General features: G+C 29.2%; 1 protein-coding gene across 2 annotated transcripts in view; it reads left to right on the top strand.

Annotated features, from left to right (window-relative positions):
• The window catches only part of LOC123271248 (pyrokinin-1 receptor-like), a 58,322-nt gene extending 35,117 nt beyond the window's left edge, over nucleotides 1-23,205 (top strand). For both annotated transcript variants that reach the window (XM_044737519.1, XM_044737518.1), the window contains exons 2-3: nucleotides 16,161-16,384; nucleotides 21,797-23,205. In XM_044737519.1, coding sequence (XP_044593454.1) covers nucleotides 16,161-16,384; nucleotides 21,797-22,531 — 959 coding nt within the window. In that variant the 3' untranslated portion in view covers nucleotides 22,532-23,205. The remainder of the gene's footprint in view (nucleotides 1-16,160; nucleotides 16,385-21,796) is intronic.
• Nucleotides 23,206-24,920: the final 1,715 nt, after the last annotated feature.

Genomic DNA, 24,920 nt, shown 5'->3' with positions numbered 1-24,920 from the left:
CGATAAAAAATTAATTTTTTGGCCACGGGCCATCTTCACATCACATTCACTTCGAAACGAATTTATTAGCAGTAAAGAAAGTAATTTATTTCGTAAACAGTTCACTATATAATGTTTGATGTTAAATTTCATTACAATATGATAGTACTAACGAGCCAATATTTATAAACAATAAATTTAGTCTCCACAAAATTTACGTTCATTAAACACCAATAAATCAAAAGCAGCTGCTGATAAACATGTTCAATACGAATATCTATATTCTATATTTTAAATAATCTAAATAACTTTTTAAGTATGTTTATCTTCTGGTTGCGTTACAATCACTAGTTGCGTAACAAAGAAACTAGAAACTCCCACGTGTGGACCTTATTATTGAATTCCAGGTTTTTTTTATTCAGTATCAATAGTGAAATTATTTTTATAGCTTCAAATAAATTACTATAAAATATTAACTGAACACAATAACTCAGCGACATGGTAACGATTACTGATTATTCATAAGATTGTAAATTTTGTCATACAATAAAGAAGTTAATTTCTGTACATAGATCAAAGGTTGAATAATAAATTTGCGAGTCTATTTTTAAACTCCCTGGTCTATCACTGGTGAATCAAAATTTTTTAATTAAATTAAAAATATTATAATTAATTAGATTAATATAGGTTATTTAAATTATACTTTTATTAGCAACTGTGATTCTGTGCGTGACATAATCAAGTTAAATATATTTTGCGACATCTTTACATTCATTATACTGACTACACTGCTGTATTATTTGTTTTTTTGAAAGCTATTTTTTCAATTATGATATAAATTTTTTTTTTTTTTTTTATGGAAATTTGAAATTCTATATCAAAGATCACAAATATTATTTACCGACATAACATTAATTTTTTTGATTTGTTGACGGTCTAAATGTTTCGGCACGTTCAAAGTAGAAATTATTCTTAATAAAAAATACAAAAAAACAAGACATAAATTTAAGATTCAAATTTATTTCCATTATAGAAAATTCAATTTATTACCTAACACGTAAGTGAAATATTCCCGAGATATTTTTTAGCGAAAACCAGTAAATTCATAATATAAAATAAAATTATCGGAATGATATATTGCCTCTTGTTTTTTCTTCATAATAAAAGCCCTAAATGCAGAAAATTAAAATTTTTAAAAAGTATTGATTCAGAAAATTCTTTGTTTTTTTTTTTTATGTTTGTGTATGATTATAATTATGATTATTCATTAACTTGATTTATAAATATGTTGATTAGAGAGCAGTGAATATTGCAATAACTGTACTGAAATTTTATGAAACGATAAATGTCATGAAAAACATTTATTTAAAGAGCAATAAATCATAGTCTCATAAACTTATACGATTTTTAGATTGCATAACTTGAAAGTCTATTATATTTGTTTTGATTCGTTGCAGACGCTATTGTAAACAGAAAATTTAATAAATTGCTTCAATCTTGATTCACTGGGTTGTTTTCTTTTTTAAATGTTAATTTATCAAATATTTTTATAAATTAAATCTTAAATCAAAAATAGTATTTATGTTGAATCGGAAAATATAAAAATATACACTAAATAAAAGCCATTTGGCAACCGAAATGGAAGTAGATTTCAGTTTGAATTATTTCAAAGTAAATTTATGGATAATAAATCAATCATCGACTTAAATAAAAATAAATGTTAAAAAAAGCAAAAATGGTATAATGAATGCAACAGCAAGATTTCATTCCATCACCTTATAGACTTGATGATTATAGACCCATACTAATAGTTATATATGCAGATTAAAGCTTACTTAATGGGCTTTCATATGAACTTCAGAGAAAGTCAATAGGTTGTCTGAATTAAAAGTTACTCCAAGCAGAAGGAGGGATAGTGTGATTTTTTTAAATTATGAAAGTTTTAAAATGCTATAAATTCTAAACTTATTGACCGATTTAGCTCGTCTTCGAACTTGATCTTCGTAATCATACAAAATTTAAGTATGTTTTTTCATTAAAATACGTTACGAATCGTAAAAATGCCTACAAAAGTAGTAAAAAGTTAGGTAAAACCAAATGTGCATACCTTGAGTGCTCATGTCATACGTATGTTATTTAAATTTTTTTAATTTTCCGCGCATTATTTATGACGCGAATAAAACGCCCTCACGTGTTCTGTTATATCAACTACTTACAAGTCGATACGCGTACATACGTTATCTCTGTCGCAGAGTTACTGTGAGAGCTCGGTTTACTAAAAAAATAAAACACATGGCCGACCAAAATGGGAAAATTCGGTGTGAATATCAATTAAAATGTTTTAATTACAACTAAACGAAGCAATGTCAAGCTTTGATATTGCATAGGGTTCTTCATTAAAGTTTAATAACAGGACTGAAAAAAAATGAGTCCTAAAATTGTATATATTTTTAATTTTTTTGACCACACCACCGTATTTTGACAGTTAATTCCACTATAGTTTTAAAAAAACGGGTTTTTACACTAAAATCGATAATTAATTTACTAAGCAGTCTTTTTAATTAATTCAGTAATAATTTTTCTTTTCACCAGTGTATTTTTTTCAAACATTTGTACGAGGATTATGGATTAAAAATACAATTTCTCTTGACGAGATAGAAAACTTGATTTTTAGGTCCCAGTAGAGCTATGCCCTAGCGTGTTTGGGCCTATTAAGGCATGCAATATCTGAATTTTTATAATGTAACATCGTAAATTCTACACGGAAAAAAGAAAACTCGAAAAATTACAGTATAATGCAACGTGGCGCTTCGTGATGAAAACTGCAAAAATTACAGTTTCAGATTGTAATTATTACAGATTTTATAAGAATTACATTGTCGAATGTAATATTTACATTGAAAGCTCTGAATATTAAATTAAAAAACTGAATTTAGAAAAATTATATTATTTCAAACTGTAATTTTTCTAGTTTTGATTACGACGGGACCGATTTTACATTTTATACTGTAATTTTTCGAATTTTCTTTTTTCCGTGTAAAATTTAAAATTAACGAAGTGACAGTATTGCAAGTCTGGTTTTGGATTAATATATTACCATTGTCATTCTTTCTACACTGAAAAAAAAATTAACTTGATTCGAAAGAAAAATTCTCAAACCAAGAAAATAATTTTGAAGAGGGTAATTGTCTTTAATCAAGACGAAAAATTCTTGAATCAAGTAAAATTTCCTTAAATCAAAAAAAATTTATTAGTTCAAGAATTTTTCTACTCAAATCAAGAAGATTAAGTTCTTCATAATTATATACTTGATTCAAGAACATTTTTCTTTCTGTGTAGAATTTTTTTTTTCCGTATCTTTTCTTCCGATAATTAAATGTCATTTTTAACTTCCCGCTAAGAAAAATTGAAAATTTTTTTAAATAGCACATTTCAAGAATTCATTTTTATGATAGAATATAAATTCTAAAATATTTCAATGAATAAAATTGATAAATTTTGTCGGTTATAAAAGAAAACATTTAACGCTTTGAATAGAAAATGAGCAAAATTTTTTTTAAATTGTTGAAAGCTCGATCACATCATTGAATACTCCTTATCACATATTGCAGATCTTTTTTAAAAGAGAATTTCTAGAGGTAATTTTATTACTGAAGATTTGATTTAATTATCATTATCTTGCTAACTTTTCAACTTCAGATGTTCATTTATTACTGGCCTTTTCAAATGAATTAAGATAGTAAAAATGAAAACGCTGATAAAGTGCACTGATAGAAGGATTTATTAATATTCAATAAGCTATGTTAACTGTTAATGTATATTTATCACCAGTTAACAAATATTTATTAAAGTTTGAAAAATCTTTTATTGAACATAATTTATTAACAATGAACAAATATTCATTAAATGTTATTTAATATTTGTTTAACTCCTTAAGAAGAAACTAAGTAAAAAAATTCTACTTTAACACTCCTTAAAACCCTATTACTTCAATAGACGATAGATTTTCATTAGATTAAATAGATTAATAGCTTTCTTATGTGAAAATTCTTGCAATAAATGACAAAATTTTTTTTTGCGGTCAAAATTATGAATATATATCACATCGTACTTTTATCATGAAAATATGGCATTATCTGTTAATAAATGATCTTCACGTCGCACACTTACAAGATACATTCACTTGAAAACATTTATTATGTATTGATAAATATCCGTTAAAAGTTAATGAATGTAATTTTCATCCACAAAAATATTTATTAAAAGTTAACAAGCCATATAGATGAACTTATTAAAAGTTGGCAAATTTTTTAATCAGTGTGAATGTTTTATTTATTTCTTCGTAAACCTTAGAAAATAAATTTTTTTAATCACTTCCAATCAAGGAAATAAAATTTTTTATAAAGAAAGTGTTTAACTTCAGCTTCTAATAAATTTTCCTTCTGTGCAATTAAAAGGTTTCGTGATTGAAATCACTGCTTTATATTCGTAAAAGAAAATTCTTTTCTTTTAAAAGTTCATTTCTTATTTATTGCTATTCTCTGATTACTTTAAAATGTTGGGTAAAAAATTTAATGAAATTTGTTTAAAAAACTAAACCAATAACAAAATAACGCACAAATTACAAATGAGTTCGGAAACAACCTTGGTATGTTTTTGAAAACGGAATAAAAGCAAACTTGGGTCAAAAGTTTACCAGCAATCCACTCAATATCCTCGTATAAAACATGAAACGCTAGGGGCATTGCGAGGCTTGAATTCGTTATTTCTACAACCGAGAACAGACATGAATCAATTTTTTGTAAGATGAATCGCGGGCTATTTTTAACCCAAAAATTATTAAAGTTAAGTTTTAAAATCCGGTTATTTATTAGTTATTTATGTACCTTGGGCGAGCCACACGCAAATACAGTCGAGGTGATAAATATTTTCAGCAGGGATAGTATAAGGCCGAGGCCCGATAGGGCCGAGGCTTTATATCCTTGTTGCAAATAATTATCATCTCGACCGTATTTGCGCGTGGCTTGCCCATGGTGCTTAAAAAATTTTTCGTCCTATGGCGGACGTATGTGGGTTTTTACGTGCAGGGGATACTCAATTTTTAAATAAATAGCGTACGACGCCATAACCTTCTAATCCTCTAAATAAAAATACATGAAAGTCTTGAAGTTAGTCATAGGTGCGCTTTTTAATTAAAATGACAGTTAAAATGTAAGCTAGTCGGCTGTATAGAGATTGGTGATGCATGCGTGGCATTGTCCTGGGCTGTATAAAGTTCTATACAGCCTAGTAGATACTGGCACGTACGCGTATTATTTACAGATTGAGTATCGTCTGCACGTAGAAACCCCCATACGTCCGCCTAGGACGAAAAACAATCTTACAGCCAAATACTATAAAAAACTAGAAATAGAGCCTGCATAGTGAATCATACTGGTTTAAATAATTCATTAAAAAAGCTACAAGGCCATGCATGCGACCCACAGCTGTATAAACACTTTCATTTGATACTAATTTGAATAAATTAATGAGTGTTGTTTAAACACATTACTTTAATCCAATTGTATACCTCTTTTTTTAAATTTTCTATTATGTATTATGATTATATATTATTGTGTGGTAATGGGCCAGTAGTCTGTGTACTGATGGTACTGATGTTCATTGTAAATTGCTTAGTGTATAGTATTTACTGGCATTGGTCACGCAACTTAACCAGCTTTATGATTAATCATTCTGGCGCCATTTATTTTATACATTTGAAATCGTGAAAACATTTAATAGAGATTTTTTTAATAATAAAGACTAAAATATTTTTAAAATTTTTTCTCTGACCTTAGGTAATATTATACTTTCATCATGATGGATAAGTTTTCATCAATACCTGTGCAAACAAATCAATAATTACACTGATAAGAAAATTGACTCGACTCAAGAGCCAAACTCTTGAACTAAGAATTCCATTTTGAAGAAAATTATTTTCTTGAGTCAAGAGAATAAATTCTTACAAAGACTCACAAAAAATTTCTTAGACCAAGAATAATTTCTTAGCTCAAGAATTTATTCTCTTGACTCAAGAAAATCATTTTCTTCAAAATGGTATTCTTGGTTCAAGAGTTTGGCTCTTGAGTCAAGTCAATTTTTTATCAGTGTACTTTTCGATAGTTTAATAGTAATTATTGTTCTCTTCCGTAACACAAAGTTATAACTTATAACCATTGATTTTAAAGTTGAGGTAACAAACTTACCACAACTTTATTAGTTTACATTGAAGTACAATCACAGTTATAAAACTTTAAATGAATCTTGCTAAGCAAAGAATGATTATTGCATATCTTGAGCGCAAGCGCGAAAATATGTTTTATCATCACCTGAAATAAAGATTTCAACTTTTTGTCACATTAAATCGTACCTGACAGTCATATTGTACATATAAATGATACAAAAAGCACATCGTTAGTAAGAAAAATTATTGCTAAACTTATCAAAAATTTTTTTTAAATCGATTAAATTCAATTTTTACATAATAGAAAGTGACTAATCGTCTACGATTTGTATCAATCGCGTAAAAAATTAGGTGACACGACCGCTGATTCGCAGACAATTGATCCGCACGACGATTGATCCGAGTGTACACGATAACAAGCTTATGTGTTGATTTAATGTCCAATAAATACACATAAAATTCATGATAAAAGGGCACAACACGGTAAAAAAATCACAGATCATTTGTCGTGCGTATCAATTGTCGGGCGGATCAATCGTCCACTGATAGAAGGATTTGTTTATAGTTAAAAATATTTGTTAATGTTTAACAAATCATTTATTAGAGACCACTTTTTAGTCCTTAATAAATATTTCTTACTATTTAAAAAGATTTATTAATGTATACTAATATTATAAAGAGGAACGATTTGTTTGTTTGTTTGTTTGCATCGAATAGGCTCCGAAACTACTGAACCGATTTGAAAAATTCTTTCACTGTTGCGAAGCTACACTATCCCCGAGTGACATAGGCTATATTACATCATAATTAATGTTGAAATTTTTATTAAATACGCGTGCGAAGCCGGGGCGGACTGCTAGTATTTAATAAATGAATATCAGATTTATTAAATACAAACAAATCATTTCAAATACTAAGAAATATTTGTGGTTTTAAATACTAAAAAGTGGTTTCTAATAAATGATTTGTTAACTATTAACAAATATCCGAACAAAAACAGTTTCACTGTAAAAAAATCGCGCCAAGTCCACGTTCATAAGACTATTAAGAAAAAAAAATTTGTTTTTTTCTTTACAAAAATATATAAAATAAAAAAATTAAAAAATCCAAGTAACCGATATGATTGTTTATGATTTTCGGAAATTAAAAAAAATTTTTTTACAAATTTAAAAATTAAAAAAAAAGTTTGGAACGTATTTAGTGTGCGCGGTTGCAAAATTAAAAAAAATTGAAATACACAATGACGCACACCAAGTACGTTCCAAAATTTTTTTCTTAATTTTTAAATTGATAACAAAATTTTTTTTAATTTCCGAAAATCATAAACAATCATATCGGTTACTTGGATTTTTTAATTTTTTTATTTTATATAGTTTTGTAAAGAAAAAAACAAATTTTTTTTTCTTAATAGTCTTATGAACGTGGACTTGGCGCGATTTTTACAGTGAAACTGTTTTTGTTCGGATTTTAGTATTTTTGTAATTATAATAAAATTTACAATTGGTACCAACTTAATTAAATCTCGCGTTGGTTGCATTTTTTATAGCAAACTATCCCCTTGAAACTACAGTTTATGTAAAAATAATTCCAGCGCACCCTGGCGGGCGTAGATGCAAGCTGTGAAATATCTATTTTTAACTGTAGTTTCCCATCTAATGAAGGATTACTATGCATTCTCGAATTATTTAGTCTGTGGCAGATCACTTTGCCCATCGAAAAAAAGTCAGGATCGAAATTTTTGCGTTGCTATAGTTTGTGCTGATTAAATTTAATAATTTCAAGTAGATTAATTGTTATAAGTGAATATAATTAATTAATAACAGTCAAATAAAGTATGAATTACTGTCATAATATACAATTTAGGAAAAAAAAGTACCGTAGAATTAAATAAAATTTTGCAACCTCAAAATACCGTTCTGCTTACAGTAAACACAGTCGGTAGTCTGGCGCTCCGTTTACAGCAGATTTGAACGGAACTTGGCGCCAGATTCTACCGAATCTGTGGATTTTTTGGTACAAATAAATCCTTTTATCAGTGTCCGCGGATGAATTTTTTGTGGATGAAACGTTACGTAACCAAAAATTAAAAAATTAAAAAAAAAAAAAAAAATTTGGAAAATCCAAAAGTGCACGACTCATAATGCTCATTTAATTATGGAAAATTTTTCGATAGTAAACCACTTTCTGATGCTTCGCATCATGAGTTGTGCAAAAGTAATGTTTTGATTTTTTTGATCAGATGATCGATGGCGAATTACAGTGTGACTGATTACATGCGTACGCAGCACTGCGACCAGTGATAATCATCGAATACGTATTCAAACCCAAGGCTAATAACTCTTATGTTAAATACGTATTTGATGATTGTCACTGGTCACAGTATTGCGCGTGCATGTATAGTAAGTCACATTATAGTTTTCCATCGATCTGCTGATAAAAAATATCAAAACGTTATTTATTTATTTTTGATAATTTTTTAAGCGATGGGTACATGTCGTCGATGACTTGTTTTGGACTTTACAGATTCGTGGAAAGTTTCTGTTTTAAATAATATCTAATATTATAGGATAGTACATGATTAATAGTGAATTTTTTAAATTACTGAGTCACTAGTTACTTCAAAACTCATAGTTTTTATTTTCAAAAAAACTTCAAACCAAAATTAAAGCTCGTGATTTATCTTAAAAAAATCAGTAATAAATCTCTCTCATAACATGATATAAATTTTGTTCTATTTTTTTTTTTTTACCATACACAATCCATAAAAGTAATTTCAGTGGATGATAACTTTTTAAATCTTTGATTAATTGATTCAAGACTTCATATAAACATTTTCTGCTTTACAAATGTCTTCGAATGCTAGCCAAAAAAATCAAAATCAAACTAAACGTTCGAATGATTTTGCAGTATAAAAATCACACAAAAAATTTTCTACAATAATTTTTAAATTTGTAAATTGAAGAGTTCGAAAAGTAGCTAATTGGTCAATTTTTGAGCGTTTAGGTGCAAAAATCGTAGCATGTTTCAAAAATGGCTTACAAGGTCAATAGCTGTTCAAATTCTTTAGAAAAATAAAGATTCATTTATTTGTTAATTTAGTGTAAATTGAGAACAAATTAGGTTAAGGACACCTTTAATTCAAATTTTTCATCCGATAAAAAATGTATAATTTTAACTCTATTGATTATGGATCATAATTGACGATTAAAGTTTTTTTTTTTTTTTTTTTATTACACTGCACTAAAATAACTAGTTTTTTTTATCGAATAATTTGAATACTTTTTTGCTTCAGATAAAATTACCATTTAACAAACAACATTGTTAATAATCGATCATCACCGCGATTTATTCTAATAAATTTTTTCACTATAATACCAATAATTATTTATCATGATTCATGATATAAAATATGCAAATAAATCAACTAAAAAATGTTATTTATATCCAATTGTCAGACGCTAATTTCTCAAATAATTAATAACAAAGTTGTTTTTCTGGGAATAATTACGATATATAAATAAGTTGATAGATAGCAATTGCTTTGTACTAATAATCGTGTATCAAGGTAAATGCAAGTGCAATAATTCTTCAGCGATGGCTATCCTAAACAAATATCATCATTACGTCAACTCGTAATGAATGAGCATGTGGACTCGTATGTCACGGCCAGGTAAGTTGTCAAGCTGCCCGACATATTTGTGGAAAAGATATGAAAATAAAGTCATCAATAATTTGTCGGTGAATTTTTTTAAGGCATTATAATCATTATTTTTTTATTTTGTATGCCAGATGTAAAAATAGTAATTTACTATGCTTGTAAGTTTAGAATTCTAAACAGATTTACATGTGTCTTTAATCAATGTCACTTAAAATTTTTTCATCTCTTGTAATTTCAATATTGTAACTTATCGCACGTCATTATGTCTTCTGATTAATTTATAAATTTTCCGATTCTAAAAAATTTTTTTTTTAAATTTACAAGTTAAAATTTAAAAATTAAATGAATGCATCCGACAAAGTTGAATTTATTTTTGCGAACAACTTTAAAAGAATTTCAATGTTTAGGGAAAAAATTAGCATAATTTATGGACCGGATTTTTAACGATTCGACTTATCGAAAAACCCAATGAGACACCCAAAAATCCTTCGTCTGATCTTCAAAACTGGATTAATAATTTACCTGAAATAGAAAATAAAAACAGAAAAAAGAATAGGATGCGTTAGGGACAAAACAACGAATGTGTAAAGTTATTTTTAGCGGATTAAAATAGTCAAATACTTCCTTGTTGTTCATATATTAGCAAGCAATTTTTTTTCTGAATATCTGAAGTAAAAATATTACACTGTAAAAAAATTATGGTTTTATGCGTTTATTTTTTTTTTTTTAAAGTATAAACGAAAACTAACACAATTTATTAAAAAAAAAAATTAGGACGACGGTTGACCCTGAAGGCCATCTCTGCAACTTCCCGCTCATTTTGTACTCAAGTGCTCAAAATTACACATTACGTTTTTGAGCTCAAAAATATGATTTTTGTGTCATTTTGAGCTCTTCGAGCAGTTTAATAAAACACAATTTTTTGAATTTTCAAACGGCAATAACTTTTGAATGAATCAACCAGTTTTCAAGCGGTTGGCGGTATTCGACGCTGTTCCTGAAGCTCCATATAGAATGTTCAAGTTTAATCGAGCCAGGAATTTCGAAGTAATTCCGAAAAAACACTTTTTTTGGTTTTCTTTCGACAACGATAACTCACGAACGAATCAACCGATTTTGACCGAGCTGGCGGTGATCGACATGGTTTTTTGATCTTAAGAGCTGATTAGATTTTGGAATTGATCGGTGAAGCCATTTAAAAGTAATTCCAAAAAAACCACATTTCAAAAAACTTTTTTTTGTATTTTTTTTGAGATTTCTCAAAATTTACCGGTCTAAATCGATTCAAAGTGTATTTAAAATCTAAGTTTGGTCAAGCCCTTTCAAATGGCACCAACCGCGATGAAATCAGTCAAGCCGTTCAAAAGTTATAAAAGGGTTACATACATACATACATACACACACATACATACATACACACACATACATACATATACACACATACATACATAAAGACATACGGACATAATCGCGAAAACATTCAGGGAAGCTTCCTAGGACCTCAAAACATCGAGATCTGATGAAAATTCGATTTTTGAAAAACGGAGTAAAACCAATAACTTCCCGATTTTTGAAAATCTTCGATTTTTTTAGCGGGAAGTTAAAAATGATTAAAATTCAAAATGTATTGGTGCCCAATAAAAATTACGGGACAAGAAAAGTTGGTATGATCTTTAACAAATTTTGAAATAGCTAAATGTGTAAAAGTTATAAAATTATTGAAAGTATTAAAACAGAAAGAAAATGTTTGAAAAAATCCATATCTATACTAATAAATGGAGAGCCGGTTTCTTTTGTTCGATTATACTGCGAAAGCTACTGAACCGATCGGAATAATACTTATTATATCATAAGATGCAGCGTGTTTCGGAGAAGGTTTTAGTATATGATATGATGATGAATTTTTATTGTAACTAAATTTATTCTATTCGATTGTCATTTGTTTAAAATAAATTATTGAATTATATTGGTTATGTTAATATACTAGGCAGATTTCTTCACTTATGATACCTGCTATTTCTTTAACTGAAACTTTCAATGCTCATTACAAATTTTTTTTTTTCATATCAATTATTATTCATTTTTGTAAGAAAGACATGGGAATGTTATAATGATTGCCCACTAAAAGTTACAATGAATATTAACTAGAATAATTACATGGATAAAAGGTGCATGCCACTTCGATAGAATTGGGAATCTGTGCAAGTTAAATCAATACTCTAATTAAATTTCAAGTCTAGATCTATAAATGCAATTCTATAAAGCGCCCAGCGGAGCGGGCGAGTAATAGCTAGTAAAGAAATATAAGAAAGGCTAGCCAATAAATGCGGTATATAAAACGAAACAAACGATCTTGAGAAGGGACGAAGAAAGTGTCATGGGTGCCAGTTCACTTTCAGCCGCTAGGGTCCGCATAGTAGGACACTGTGTTCCTACTATGAGATTTATTTAAGAAAGTTGAAAGATAAGTTCTAATTTACCGAATTGTATTCAAGTTTGAAAATGCACTAGAATTTAAATTGTCAATGTATTTTTGACGAAATATATAAAATAAATTAATTTTTGAAATTAAAGGAAGTATTTATTTACGTCATTTGGCCGCAAAGGGGCGATTTTCTGAAGTTGATGATGCGATGTATGAGCCTAAAGTTTGTAGCGCAAATTTAAGAACACGGGTGTAAAGTTAAAGTCAGTAGACTCTCAACATAATCAACAGACTCGATAGAGTCTGGCGCCAAGTTCCGTTTTTAAGCCAGACTACCGAGTGTGTGTGTATACCGTAAGCAGAACGGTTTTTTGAGGTTACAAATTTTTTTTTAAATTTATTTTGATTTTTTTTAACTTCCCGCTAAGAAAATCGGGAAGTTATTGGTTTTACCCCGTTTTTCGAAAATCGAGTTTTCATCAGATCTCGACGTTTTGAGGTCCTAGGAAGCTTTCCTGACTATTCCCGCGAGGGTGTCACTATGTCTGTATGTATGTGTTTTTTTTTTTTTTTTTTTATAGAGGAGGTCAAATACATTTACGTATACCAGGACGAGATGTTTGTCCTGGGTATGTCAGACTCGGAAGTCAATATTATTCACAACAATACCGACTAAACATCCTCCTCTCTCTTTCCCCATAGATGTTACGGGGAAGACTGGATCGGGACCGCGTTAGCGTTACTTCAATCCAGTCCATGTTGGGTCTCACGACGGTTGCTCCTAGTTACTAGTCTCTTTCTGCGATTTTTTCCTTTAAAAGACGCTGCGCATAGGCTGCGACAGCTGACCAGTTATCTTCTTTTTTGATCATGCAGGTTACTAAGCTCTCAAGGGAGAGCGTGGTGCCAATAGTTTCATCAGTACTGCTTTTGTAGTCCTTCCACCGGTCACCCTCAAAGAACGTGTGCTCGACGTTGTCAATTTTGTCTGGGCAGTATTTGCACGTTGGTGTGCTGTGCAGTCCCATCTTAAAAAGATAGGTATTGAACTGCCCATGTCCCGTCAATAGCTGGGTCAAGAAAAAGTCCGTTTCTCCGTATTCCCGAGAAAGCCAGACGTTGATGTTTGGGATCAGGCGTGCCATCCATCTGCCCGTCTCTCCCGATGTCCATCGGTCCTGCCACTCTTGTTGCGTTTCCGCCTTTATCCTCGTTCTTGCGTCCTTCATGTTTTCGTCATTGATTTTAGCGTCATAGAGTTTCGCTCTGTGTGTGTGTGTGTGTGTGTGTGTGTGTGTGTGTGTGTGTGTGTGTGTGTGTGTGTGTGTGTGTGTGTGTGTGTGTGCGTGTATAAGTATGTAAGTATGTAAACCACTTATAACTTTTGAACGGTTGAACCGATTTCATCGCGGTTGGTGCCATTCGAAAGGGCTTCGCCAAACTTAGATTTCCTGTTCATTTGAACCGATTCGGACAGATAGATTTTGAGAAATTTAGAGAAATCTAAAAAGAAATTTTTTCAGAAGTGATTTTTTCGGGATAACTTTTAAACGGCTCTACCGATCGATTCCAAAAACTAATCCGCTCTCAACCTTGAAAAACCACGTCGATCACCGCCAATCCGGTCAAAATCGGTTGATTCGTTCGAGAGATATCGTGAACGAAAGAAAACCGAAAAAAGTGTTTTTTTCGGAGTTACTCCGAAATTTCTAGTTTGACCAATTAAAACTTAGAAATTCTTTATAAGGCTTAAAAAACTGCGTAGAATGCCGCCAACCGCATAAAAATCGGTTCATTCATTCAAAAGTTATTGCGGTTTGAAAATTCAAAAAATAGTGTTCTAAGAAATTTTTATCAGACTTTTGAGCTCAAAGAGCTCAAAAGCATGGAAAAAGTATATTTTTGAGCTTGGAGAGCTCAAAACAACACACAGATTGTATTTTTGAGCTCGAAGAGCTCAAAAAAAGCGGCCAGGTATTAAGGGAATTAGCGGGAAGTTGCAGGGATGGCCTTTAGGGTCAACCGTTTCACCAATTTTTTTTATATGATATTATATATAGTAGTTCATGCTTTTTATTACGCGTATTACTCGATTATTATTAATTATCTTTATAATTTCTATTTAAAATTATTAAAAATAATCAGCACAAACTCTAGCGACCCAGATTTTTAGATTTTAACTTTTTTTTTGTGTAAAAAGCGGATGGCCAGAGACTAAATAATATAAGAATGCATACTAATCTTGTAATAGATGGGAAACTATAATGAAAAAAAGATATTTGACAGCTTGCATTTACACACGCCAGGCAGCGCAAGAATAACTTTAACATGAACTATAGCTTAAAAGGGATAGTTTGCCAGCGGGAATGTATTAAATTAAAATTTCAATTTTTATTATAATTACAAAAAATACTGAAATCCGAACAAAAACAGTTTCACTGTAAAAAAAAATCGCACCAAGTCCACGTTCATAAGACTGTTAAGAAAAAAAAATTTTATTTCTTTACAAAAAGATATAAAATAAACAATTAAAAAATCCAAGTAACCGATATGGTTGTATATGATTTTCGGAAATTAAAAAAAATTTTGTTGAAAATTTAAAAATTAAAATAAACAATTTTGGAACGTACTTGGTGTGCGTCATTGTGTACTTCATTTTTTTTAAAAGTCTTAGTAGATAGATTTTAGGAATTTCATAAAAAGTGAAATTTTTCGTAACCACGCACACTAAATACGTTTCAAAATTGTTTCTTTTAATTTTTAAATTTACAACAAATTTTTTTTTAATTTCCGAAAATCATATACAACCATATCGGTTACTTGGATTTTTTAATTTTTTATTTTATATCTTTTTGTAAAGAAATAAAATTTTTTTTTCTTAATAGTCTTATGAACGTGGACTTGGCGTGATTCTTTTACAGTGAAACTGTTTTTGTTCGGATTCCTATATCTACAATAGCGTTCGAGATATTACAAAAACAAAATTGAAAAAATTTTGAATTTGCATATTTTTTGAAAAAAATTTTTTTATTGTTTTTTTTTTGGAAGAACTTCGTTTTATGATAAACGAAAACTTCTGATAAAAATTTGTCCAAATCGAAAGAGATCGATTCCAACTAATTGTCGATCTGACATGGAATGACCCAATTGCCAGCTATTTCTTTAAATTTCGAAATTTAGTCATTTTTAAATGGCTGTAACTAGTCTTTTTGTAGAGATAATCATACTTCGTCTTAGAATTTTGTAAAGCTCAAAGACTCTACTTTAAAAATATAAAATCATTTTTTGTAAAAAATTGCGTAAATTATGTGTAAATTCAATTTAAAACAAAAAAGAATTTTTCCCATGTTAATTAAATGGGAAACTAAAATAATAAAAGCGACCCCTTAGAGTTCGACAAAACTTTGCCTTTATTCATTCTGTTTCTCTGTAAGTTGATTGTATTTCATGTAAACTTTCTCCCTTTGAAATTATAAATTATTTTTGTCTCTTGACTTCTATCAACTTTTGAAAAACCATAAATAAAAAAAAATTTTTTCATCACTAAACTCTCATAAAATTTAATTTTTTCAACGTAAACGTACAATTTATATCTTTTTCTTAGAAATAATTTCAAAGTAAATGATCCGGCGTATTAAACTTTACAAAAGTACTTTATTTTCTCAGCGTCCCCATCTTGCCCATGCTACCCTCACCCTTACCCTATTTAATTGAAGAAAACATTGTACTACAATTTTATCTGCTCTCATTTGACATTTTTCAATAAGAAATGTACAAATAAATTGAATAGTTTTTTCATGTTATGCCAACTTATCTAATTGATGATTGATATCTCTAACTGCATGAGCATAAATATGAATATTTTATTGTTACAGTAGCTGTAGTCATTGCGTTTTTCATATGCTGGGCACCGTTCCACGTTCAACGTCTGATTGCAATCTACGGCACAGGCAACGATCGGGTTACATCAAAAAGTAAAGCTATGATACTGCTCTACAATATTTTCACGTATTTGTCCGGTGTATTGTACTATGTATCGACTACCATCAACCCTATTCTCTACAACATTATGTCCAACAAATTTCGCGAAGCTTTCAAGGTTAGTTCACGAAAAATTATTGATTAAATCAATTAAGTTACAAATTAAGACTTTTTATTAAGACTTTCGATAAGTAGTTCTATAATAAATACGGAGAAAAATATAAGAAAATCTTTAGAAAATTGCCAATTACGTTCGACTAATTGTAATACAAAAAAAAAATAATATCTTTTCACAAATTGTCAAATATTTTATTGATGATTCAAAAATCAGTATATTGATAAAATTTTTTGATATTAATTTTTTGTAAATGCGAATAAAAACACAGCCAACAATATGACCTCTTTAAGATTCGGTTAATGTAACGTAGAATGTGGAGTAACTGTATACAGCAAGTAAGTGTGTGCAACCCCTTCATTTATGAATCCTGAGAGGCAACTTTGTGATATGTATAGGAAAATTAAAGGTTTGTCGGTGGAAAATCGCTTATGCAAGAAAATCCCATATGGTATCATTCGTTGAATTTAAAAAGAAAATACTAAGAATCTGGTACTGTAGAGGTAAAATTTGGTGTTACGTGAGGTAAAAATTTGGTGTTACGTGAGGTAAAAATCATAACAAATATTGTCATTGTCAACTGTATTGCAGATAGTAACCAAAGTAAATTAATTTTCTTTCTGTCAATAATGTATACAGATAGAAGGATTTAGTACGGAGTACTAAACTGATTTAGTAACAAAATTTTTATTCATTTATTTGAGAGAAACAAATATTTTGGACCCATTAATATTATTTGTTACAGTTTAATAAATGATTTCTTCATATGAACAAAGCCTTATTATATGGAAATAAATATTTTTTACAACGCCTGCTCTGGAAGTTGACTTTTCGAGCGCTGTATGTCATCTCCGAAGTACACAATAGTCGCATACTTGACTATATGTGTTTCATAAACGCACATGTTCGGTTAAGACCACATAACACGGATTCCGCCTAAACTATAAAACTATAGAAATATAACCCCACGAGCACAATCTGTGTTTGACTCAGTCCGTCGTTTTTATTTTATTAGAGACTACTGAAACGCCATTTGATGCCGCGATAGTAATTTATTTTTTATCGTTCATGTGAATCATACACTAAAAACAACGATCAGTCCTAACCCTTATTTATTTATGTCGCAATGCAACTGTGTTAAACGCAAAAAAAAGTGTAATTAAAAAAAATTACTTATTATATTCCTCTCAAATTTAATTTCCAGAGCAGTAGTTGTAAAAAGTATTGTATGCTACAGGTGGGATAAATAGCAAATATGACAGTCGTGATTACGACATTTGCTGTAAGGTTTATGAGACATTCGTATGAAGACTCGTGTGGTTATCGCAACTCGTCTACGGCTCGTAGCGACATCTATACACTCGTCTTCATACGAATGCCCCATAAACCTTACGCTCATATTGCAACAACACGACTGTTAGATTATTTGCTACTTATCCCACATGTAGCATAAATAACTATAGTATTAAGGTGCGATTTCACGACGACGCTTGACGCCAGCTTCGAGCGTCAAATTTGATCACACTGTATTGTGATCTCTAATTTCGATTAGAGTGCCATCTAGATAAAAAGCAGCGTCAAACTTTTAGCGTCAAGCGTCATTTTGACGAAATAAACGACCCTAGTTTTACAAGTAAGAAAAATCGAAAGTTTACTTATCAGCCTATGTTATACCCTAACCTATTTGGATCAACAATAACAACAACAACAACAACAACACATAATTTTTATGACAAATCAATCACAACAAAAAAAATGATTTAAAAAATTTCCGCTAATAACTTTTTTCAATTTTCACATGCGGTATTTTTTTATTAAATTTTTTTCATAATAATTTCACTGTTATAAAATTCTAAAAAAATTTATAACATTTGTCAACTTTAGTGTCATAATTTAATGAATATTGGAATATTTATTAATATTTTTATAGATATCAATAGGTTAGAATAAAGAATAGCTATAGATTTTACCTCATCGAAATCCATTATATTTTTTTTATTTTAATGTTTCATAAACAATAAATAATATTTTTAATTTAATTAAATAGTACATAAGCGTCAATTAAATAAAGCTCAGAATTTTCAGCTTTATCACTGCTCTTTATCTAGATGGCGCTTTGATCGAAATTATACAGTGTGATCGAATTCGACGCTCGAAGCTGGCGTCAAGCGTCATCGTGAAATCGCACCTTTAGTAACAGGTACTAAATATTTTTTTGGCAAGTATTGTCGGTAGATGGCTATGCTTTAATTCCAATGTTTATGTGATACATAACCTATTCACTAACTCAGATTATTTTATTCAGGTCGATTTTGGGAGATTTATTAAACCTTTACATAAAAACACACACACTCCCAATAAATGTCTTCTATTTATATATCTTTTCTCAGTGGAGTTTAGTTTACATTTTTTTATTTGTCTATTATTGATATGTTAAAAACTTGTTTAATTTTAAATTTTATAAATGTCTCAAACAAAAAAATATAATTTAATGAGATTCTTTTCTTTATAATACCTTATATTTTTACTTAAAATTATTTATTTTAGTTATTTTTATTTATTTTAAGTTAAAAAGTTAGGTTACACGCTAAAATTAGTTAAAAAATTAATTTCTTTGATACCAATAAACGATTTATTGAGTGCCAATAAATTATTTGTTAAATACTACTATTTATTTGATAGAACTAAATGGGCTTAAATAAATGATTTAGTACTTATTACTAAATATTTGGTAAAGAAACGTTTGTTACTAAATCATTTAGTATCTGTTACTAAATCTTATTAAATAGAACTAAATCCTTCTATCAGTAATTTGAACTTTTTATTGAGCATAAAAATCCATGAACTTCTCCTAGTTTTGCAAGTTTACCCCACAGGAGTGCGCACTATTACCTGTAGTACGGGGCAAGTGCCTGCATTCTGAATCATTCGGATTAAAGAGGCTTGAACGTAACTTATGAGTCAAAATAATGTTTGAATTTTTTTTTACTTTCAGTCTTCCCAATATTCGTCAAAATTATTTATTTTAATTTAAAATAATTTGAGCAATTTAATAATTGATCATTTTTACTTATTTAATAAAATAAAGTAATAAAATTGCTTTCGTATTTATTACTTGCCGGATTAAATAAAGAGATTTGGCAACAGCGCGTTTGATTATATCCATTACAGAGACGTGCATGCGTGTGTGAGTTAAATATTTCTCTCTCTATAACTATATTTCTATCCTTTTCTTTTTTCTTAGCTGTTGACGCGACGTTGGCAAATTTTTATTCAAATAAACAGCTGATGATAAACGAGTAAAAAACATAAAATTAAATTTTAAATATTTCAAAAAATTATATCGGCAATGTATTATTATTAAATTTTTTTATATTTTATAACAATCCAAGTTTCTTGTATATAGTTTTTCATTCATTAAAGTGGGGAGGTTGATATTAAAAAAAATAATTAAAATAATTAAAATTAATTAACATCTAAGTAACTAAACGGTGAATCTTTCTAAAATTTTGGGATTAGATAAATGACGTATTTATTTATACGTATACTTAATTTCAAAGGTCAAAGTTGGAAATTATTTTTCACATTAGATTCGCTCTAACCTCCTTAATCTGTTTTTTTTTCTCCGAAGTGTAAAGGTTTTAGACTTTATTTTTTAATTCAATTGTTACCGAAATAAGTACTCTTTTAGAGACATACTTTTATTTTCCTTTCATGCTTATCGTTTAATTTTGACACTAGTTTGAATGTTCAAGTAGGCACACTTGCCTTACATGACTCTACCACGTTAAACGGATCTCAAAGATGTGATGAAATATCATATTGCTGGTAGTCAAAATTTGTTTTTGCGTGGCAAATATTATCTTTGCATTATAAAAAATTTTATCTGATTTAAAAGGGTAATTAACTAGATATAACAGAACAGATATTCAAAACTCTTCAGATTACACTAAAAAAAAAAGTAATTTTCCACTCGAAATATTTCTTATGCTGAGAAAAAAACTTGGTATTGTTCTACTAACAATACGTGATATTTTGCTCAGCATACGTATACTGCTCAGACATATACGTATACAGATTATCACAATACTTCAATTTACTATAGTCAGAATACCGAAAGCAAAATAGAATGATTATAACCTCATTTCACTGACATAATTTAATTTTTTAACCGGTTGAGGTCACACTTCTTAAAAATAACGTAGTGGTCATATTGGGTCTAGTTGACCCCATGCACGGAAAAAATTGTTGCTACTTGCGTTCTTGTCAATATTTTCACTCGAGCCGTACATGAGAGTAATTCTTAACACTTCTGTTGAATAATTCAATCGTTTTTAAATTTTTTTTTGTTTAATTTAAAAAAAAATGCGAGAAAGTCAAATTTCGAAAATTTTGACTTTTTTTTACTAAAAACTTCATATTTTTAAGATAAATGAAAATAACCTTCAGGTTTCTTCTCCGAATATCGCATACTTTAAAGAAAAAGTGATGTCATGTCGAGCTTTTCAAAAGTATATTGATTTGTGCAATTAAAATCATAAATTTCCATGAATCTCGAAAAATCTTCAAACAATAATAGATCATACCACAGATATCATTTTGAATGATATCTTCGAAGCAAAATTGCCTTGGGTCATTTAGACCCATAATGACCTCAACAGATTAATAAGAATTAAAATTATGAGTGTAATAATAAACATTAATTTTCAAGTTGTATCAAAAATTGTAATTACTTATAATAATTGTTTAAATTTATTTTCTGAGTATATGTTACAAACAAATTGGAGATCAATATAAACAACACAACATACACGGGAAAACTCGGAATTTACTATAGTATCATTGCACAGATTATAGATCTCAAACTAAATTCGGTATTACCTACTCTGAGAATTATAGGGTAGAAGTACCGTTTGTGGTCAGTGTACCTATTTTGGCCTTTTTATTTTCAAATTATTGTACAAATATTTTTATAAACACAAGACTTTATGAATTCAATTCGTATATAAATGTACTAATTCATAAATTCTATAAAAATTATACTTGAATAGTTAAATTTTTTACAAATTCACTAAAATATCAAGTGGCCAAAAATGGTCTTAAGATGGCCAAAATCGGTAATTCTATCCTACTGGTATTTTGATAATCACAACACGTATTTTGACCATTAGAAAACTCGTTCAATAATACTTTGTATACTGATAGAAACAATACTTCTTTTTCAGTGTGTTATTCTATAAATAAATTTTAATTGTTATTCTGACATAGAGCCAAATGTTAGAGCCAAATAAAATAAAATATTTTTCTCCGTATTATATTTCTCTCAGCAAAGGAATTACCTTCCCTCCCCCCACCCCCCTCTATTTAAGAGTATAATAAAAATAAAAATAATAATGAAAAATGATAATGATACAGGAAACATTAGCCAAGAGTTGTGGTTCAAGATCGTCAGGTAACTTGGAGCAAAGATCATATTCAAGTTTATCACGTTCGCAGCAGAGGACATTAGGCGGTGGAAATTTTGGCTCACGCACAACCGCCGGTACAGGAATCGGTACTGGAGTCGGGCAAGACAGTTCCGAGGGTTCTGGCAACTCAATACGTGACGAGAATAACCTGAGGATGCAAACAATAATAACGCCGGTGGATAATAAACCCAGTGATATAATGCCGGTTAATTTACCGTCCCAGCGGCACAGTGATGACAATTACTTGATATTTAACAAAAAAATTAGCAAAAAGTATTCAACTGAATCTGGTAACACCGAGTTAACGGTTATCGAGAGCAAAAATGATTGCAACGACGATGATTTTGATAGTGAGATTAATGACCAAAATAAAAAAAATACTAGCCGAGTAATTAACGGTGACATGTGTCATCAGCGAAGACTCGCCGATTCTAATGATGATCATGATGTAAGTAAGCGACAAGGGCGCGGTAATAACAAATCAAAGTACTTTGGACTGAGAATAAACAATGACAAAAAGTGGTGGAGGTTTTTTAAGTGGCTACCAGCTGGTAGTGTTTTTAAATTCACTAAGAACTCGAGACAAAATCCCGGTGAATCCACTGTCAGTGACATTGAGAGTAATCGCGAAGAGTACTCTATGACAACTTGTTATATTGCCGGCGAGCATAGACTTGTTTAGGAAAAAAGAGATTTTTTTTCTTTGAAGAATTAATCGTAAAAAATTTTTTGTAAATTAGATGTCAAGAACAGTTCATGCAAGAGAGGCGATTTTTTATTTAGTTCATTTGCTATATCCATTTAAAGTAGTACCACATATACCACAATTATCAAATGTTCTACATGAAGCCTTATTTGATTTACGTAGTTGATTTTTCTATGCAAAGTCACATTCGAGAAAGAGAGACAGAGATCATTTTTGAAAGTTTTTTTATTAATTATTACTATCATATGCTCTGAATCTGTACTTTTAATAACAGAAGTAATTCAATGTGTTATTTCTTTTCATCCCGTGAATTTTTATTGAAATCTAACCGTTACTTTTTGTAAAATAAAATGAAAACTGTATTACTTATAAGACTTAAGGGGTTACATGGATTTAGAAGCTTTAAAAAATCGGTTTTTCATCTTATTAAATTCTACAACATGTCTAGAATATTGTCCTAAATTTTCAAGTCAATCGAAGTAAGGTTTTAAGAGATGGATCCTTGAGAAATTAAAGTCAGTTTTACCTAGCGTTCAAAACTTTAAACGCGTTTATCTCGAAACGCTGGTTTCAAAGTCGGATGTCAAGATTTCTCGAAATCTACCAAACCGATCTTGATGAAATTTCAAACGCGTCTTCGAGATAATTTTGACAAGAACTTGGACGAAGGATTTTTTTTTCTCAATCAGAATTAATTTTGAAAAACCAAATTGTGGTGCAAATATGAGCAAAATTTAAATTTTTTTTTAAATCTGAAATTAAAAATTCGATTTTTGATTTCACACACGGAAAAAAGTAAACTGTGATAAATAACAGTCGATTTATAATAAGTAATGATCAACTGCTAAAAATTATCATTTCAAACAGTAAAATCGTGATTTTACTATTCACTTTATAATATTTACCATTTAAACGTTACAATTTACTCTTTACATGGAAGAAAATACTATTTCAAATAGTAATATTCGCTATGTGAATGTCTAAAATGTTATAGTATAATAATTAAGAATTCAGACTTTGATATTTATCATTTCGTACCTAAAAAATGATCTTATGATATGTGAAAAGTATAAAATAAAGTTAGTAAATTTCTAATACAAGCAACGTCAATATTTACAAAGTAAAATGGTAAATTTTAAACGCAACGCTAAAAATCAAACTGTAATTATTGACTTGCTTGGATTGGTAAAATGTATATTTTAAAAGTATAATTTTTACTGTTTCAAATGTTAAATTCTCCCAGAGTGAGACCCCCTTCTCTTTCATCTGAGTTTCCCCTTCTCCTCATAATATGGACTATATATTTAAATGGCAATTTTTACTGTTTGAAACTGTAATTTTTTAAGAAGAAAGAGTCGTTATTTACTATAGTGACAGCTACTAATCACTTATTTTTAATATTCAATTATAAATTGTGGCTTTTATACTTTCTACATTAAGTTCTGTAATATTTATATTTTTGCCAGCCCGATGTCCGCTTTACTGTTTGAAACTACAAAAATTAACCGGAATCTGAGTGAATATTACAATTTACTTTTTTCCGTGCATAATTTTGTCAGAAATCATGCTGTCAACGCTAAAGTACATTTTTTAACGGCGTAAGTTCATGTAATTCCTTAATGCTTAACCCTAAAATTTTAAAAGCACAATATTTTTGACTGCACTGATAAAAAAATTGACTTGACTCAAGAGCCAAAGTCTTGAACCAAGAATACCATTTTGAAGAAAATGATTTTCTTGAGTCAAGAGAATAAATTCTTGAGCTAAGAAATTATTCTTGGTCTAAGAAACTTTTCTTGAGTCAAGAATTTATTCTCATGATTCAAGAAAATCATTTTCTTCGAAATGGAATTCTTGGTTCAAGAGTTTGGCTCTTGAGTCAAGTCAATTTTTTTATCAGTGTGGTTTTCTTGAGCTTTTCAAAAATTCAGAGGGTTTATTATCTTACTACAATTTAATACTATGTCAAATTTCATTAAATTCTGAAAGGCAAATCTTTTACCGAGGGTACTACCTTAATTCGATAACATTGAAGTTAAAAAAAAATAATTGTCGGGTCTATATAATATTTCATGTCGAGAAAAAAGTTTTTTTACACACTGATAGAAGAATTTATAAATTGTTAATAAATTTATTTATTTAGAAACAATTTATCATTTGTTAAATATAAAAATAGGTAATTGTTAACTTTTAATAAATTTTGTTTTGAAGAAAAGTAAATTTATTAAGTTTTAATTAATTGTACTTAATAAACGATTTTCGAACTAATCATTATTTGTTAACTATTAGAAGATATTTTTTATAAATTAATAAAATTTATTAAACATTAAAAAATCACAATTTTAGATTGAAAACATATAATTAG

The sequence above is a fragment of the Cotesia glomerata genome, linkage group LG9 (assembly GCF_020080835.1).
Source record: "Cotesia glomerata isolate CgM1 linkage group LG9, MPM_Cglom_v2.3, whole genome shotgun sequence".
Taxonomy (NCBI): domain Eukaryota; kingdom Metazoa; phylum Arthropoda; class Insecta; order Hymenoptera; family Braconidae; genus Cotesia; species Cotesia glomerata.
Note: the sequence above shows the minus strand (reverse complement) of the source record. Positions and strands in the feature narration are given on the sequence as shown.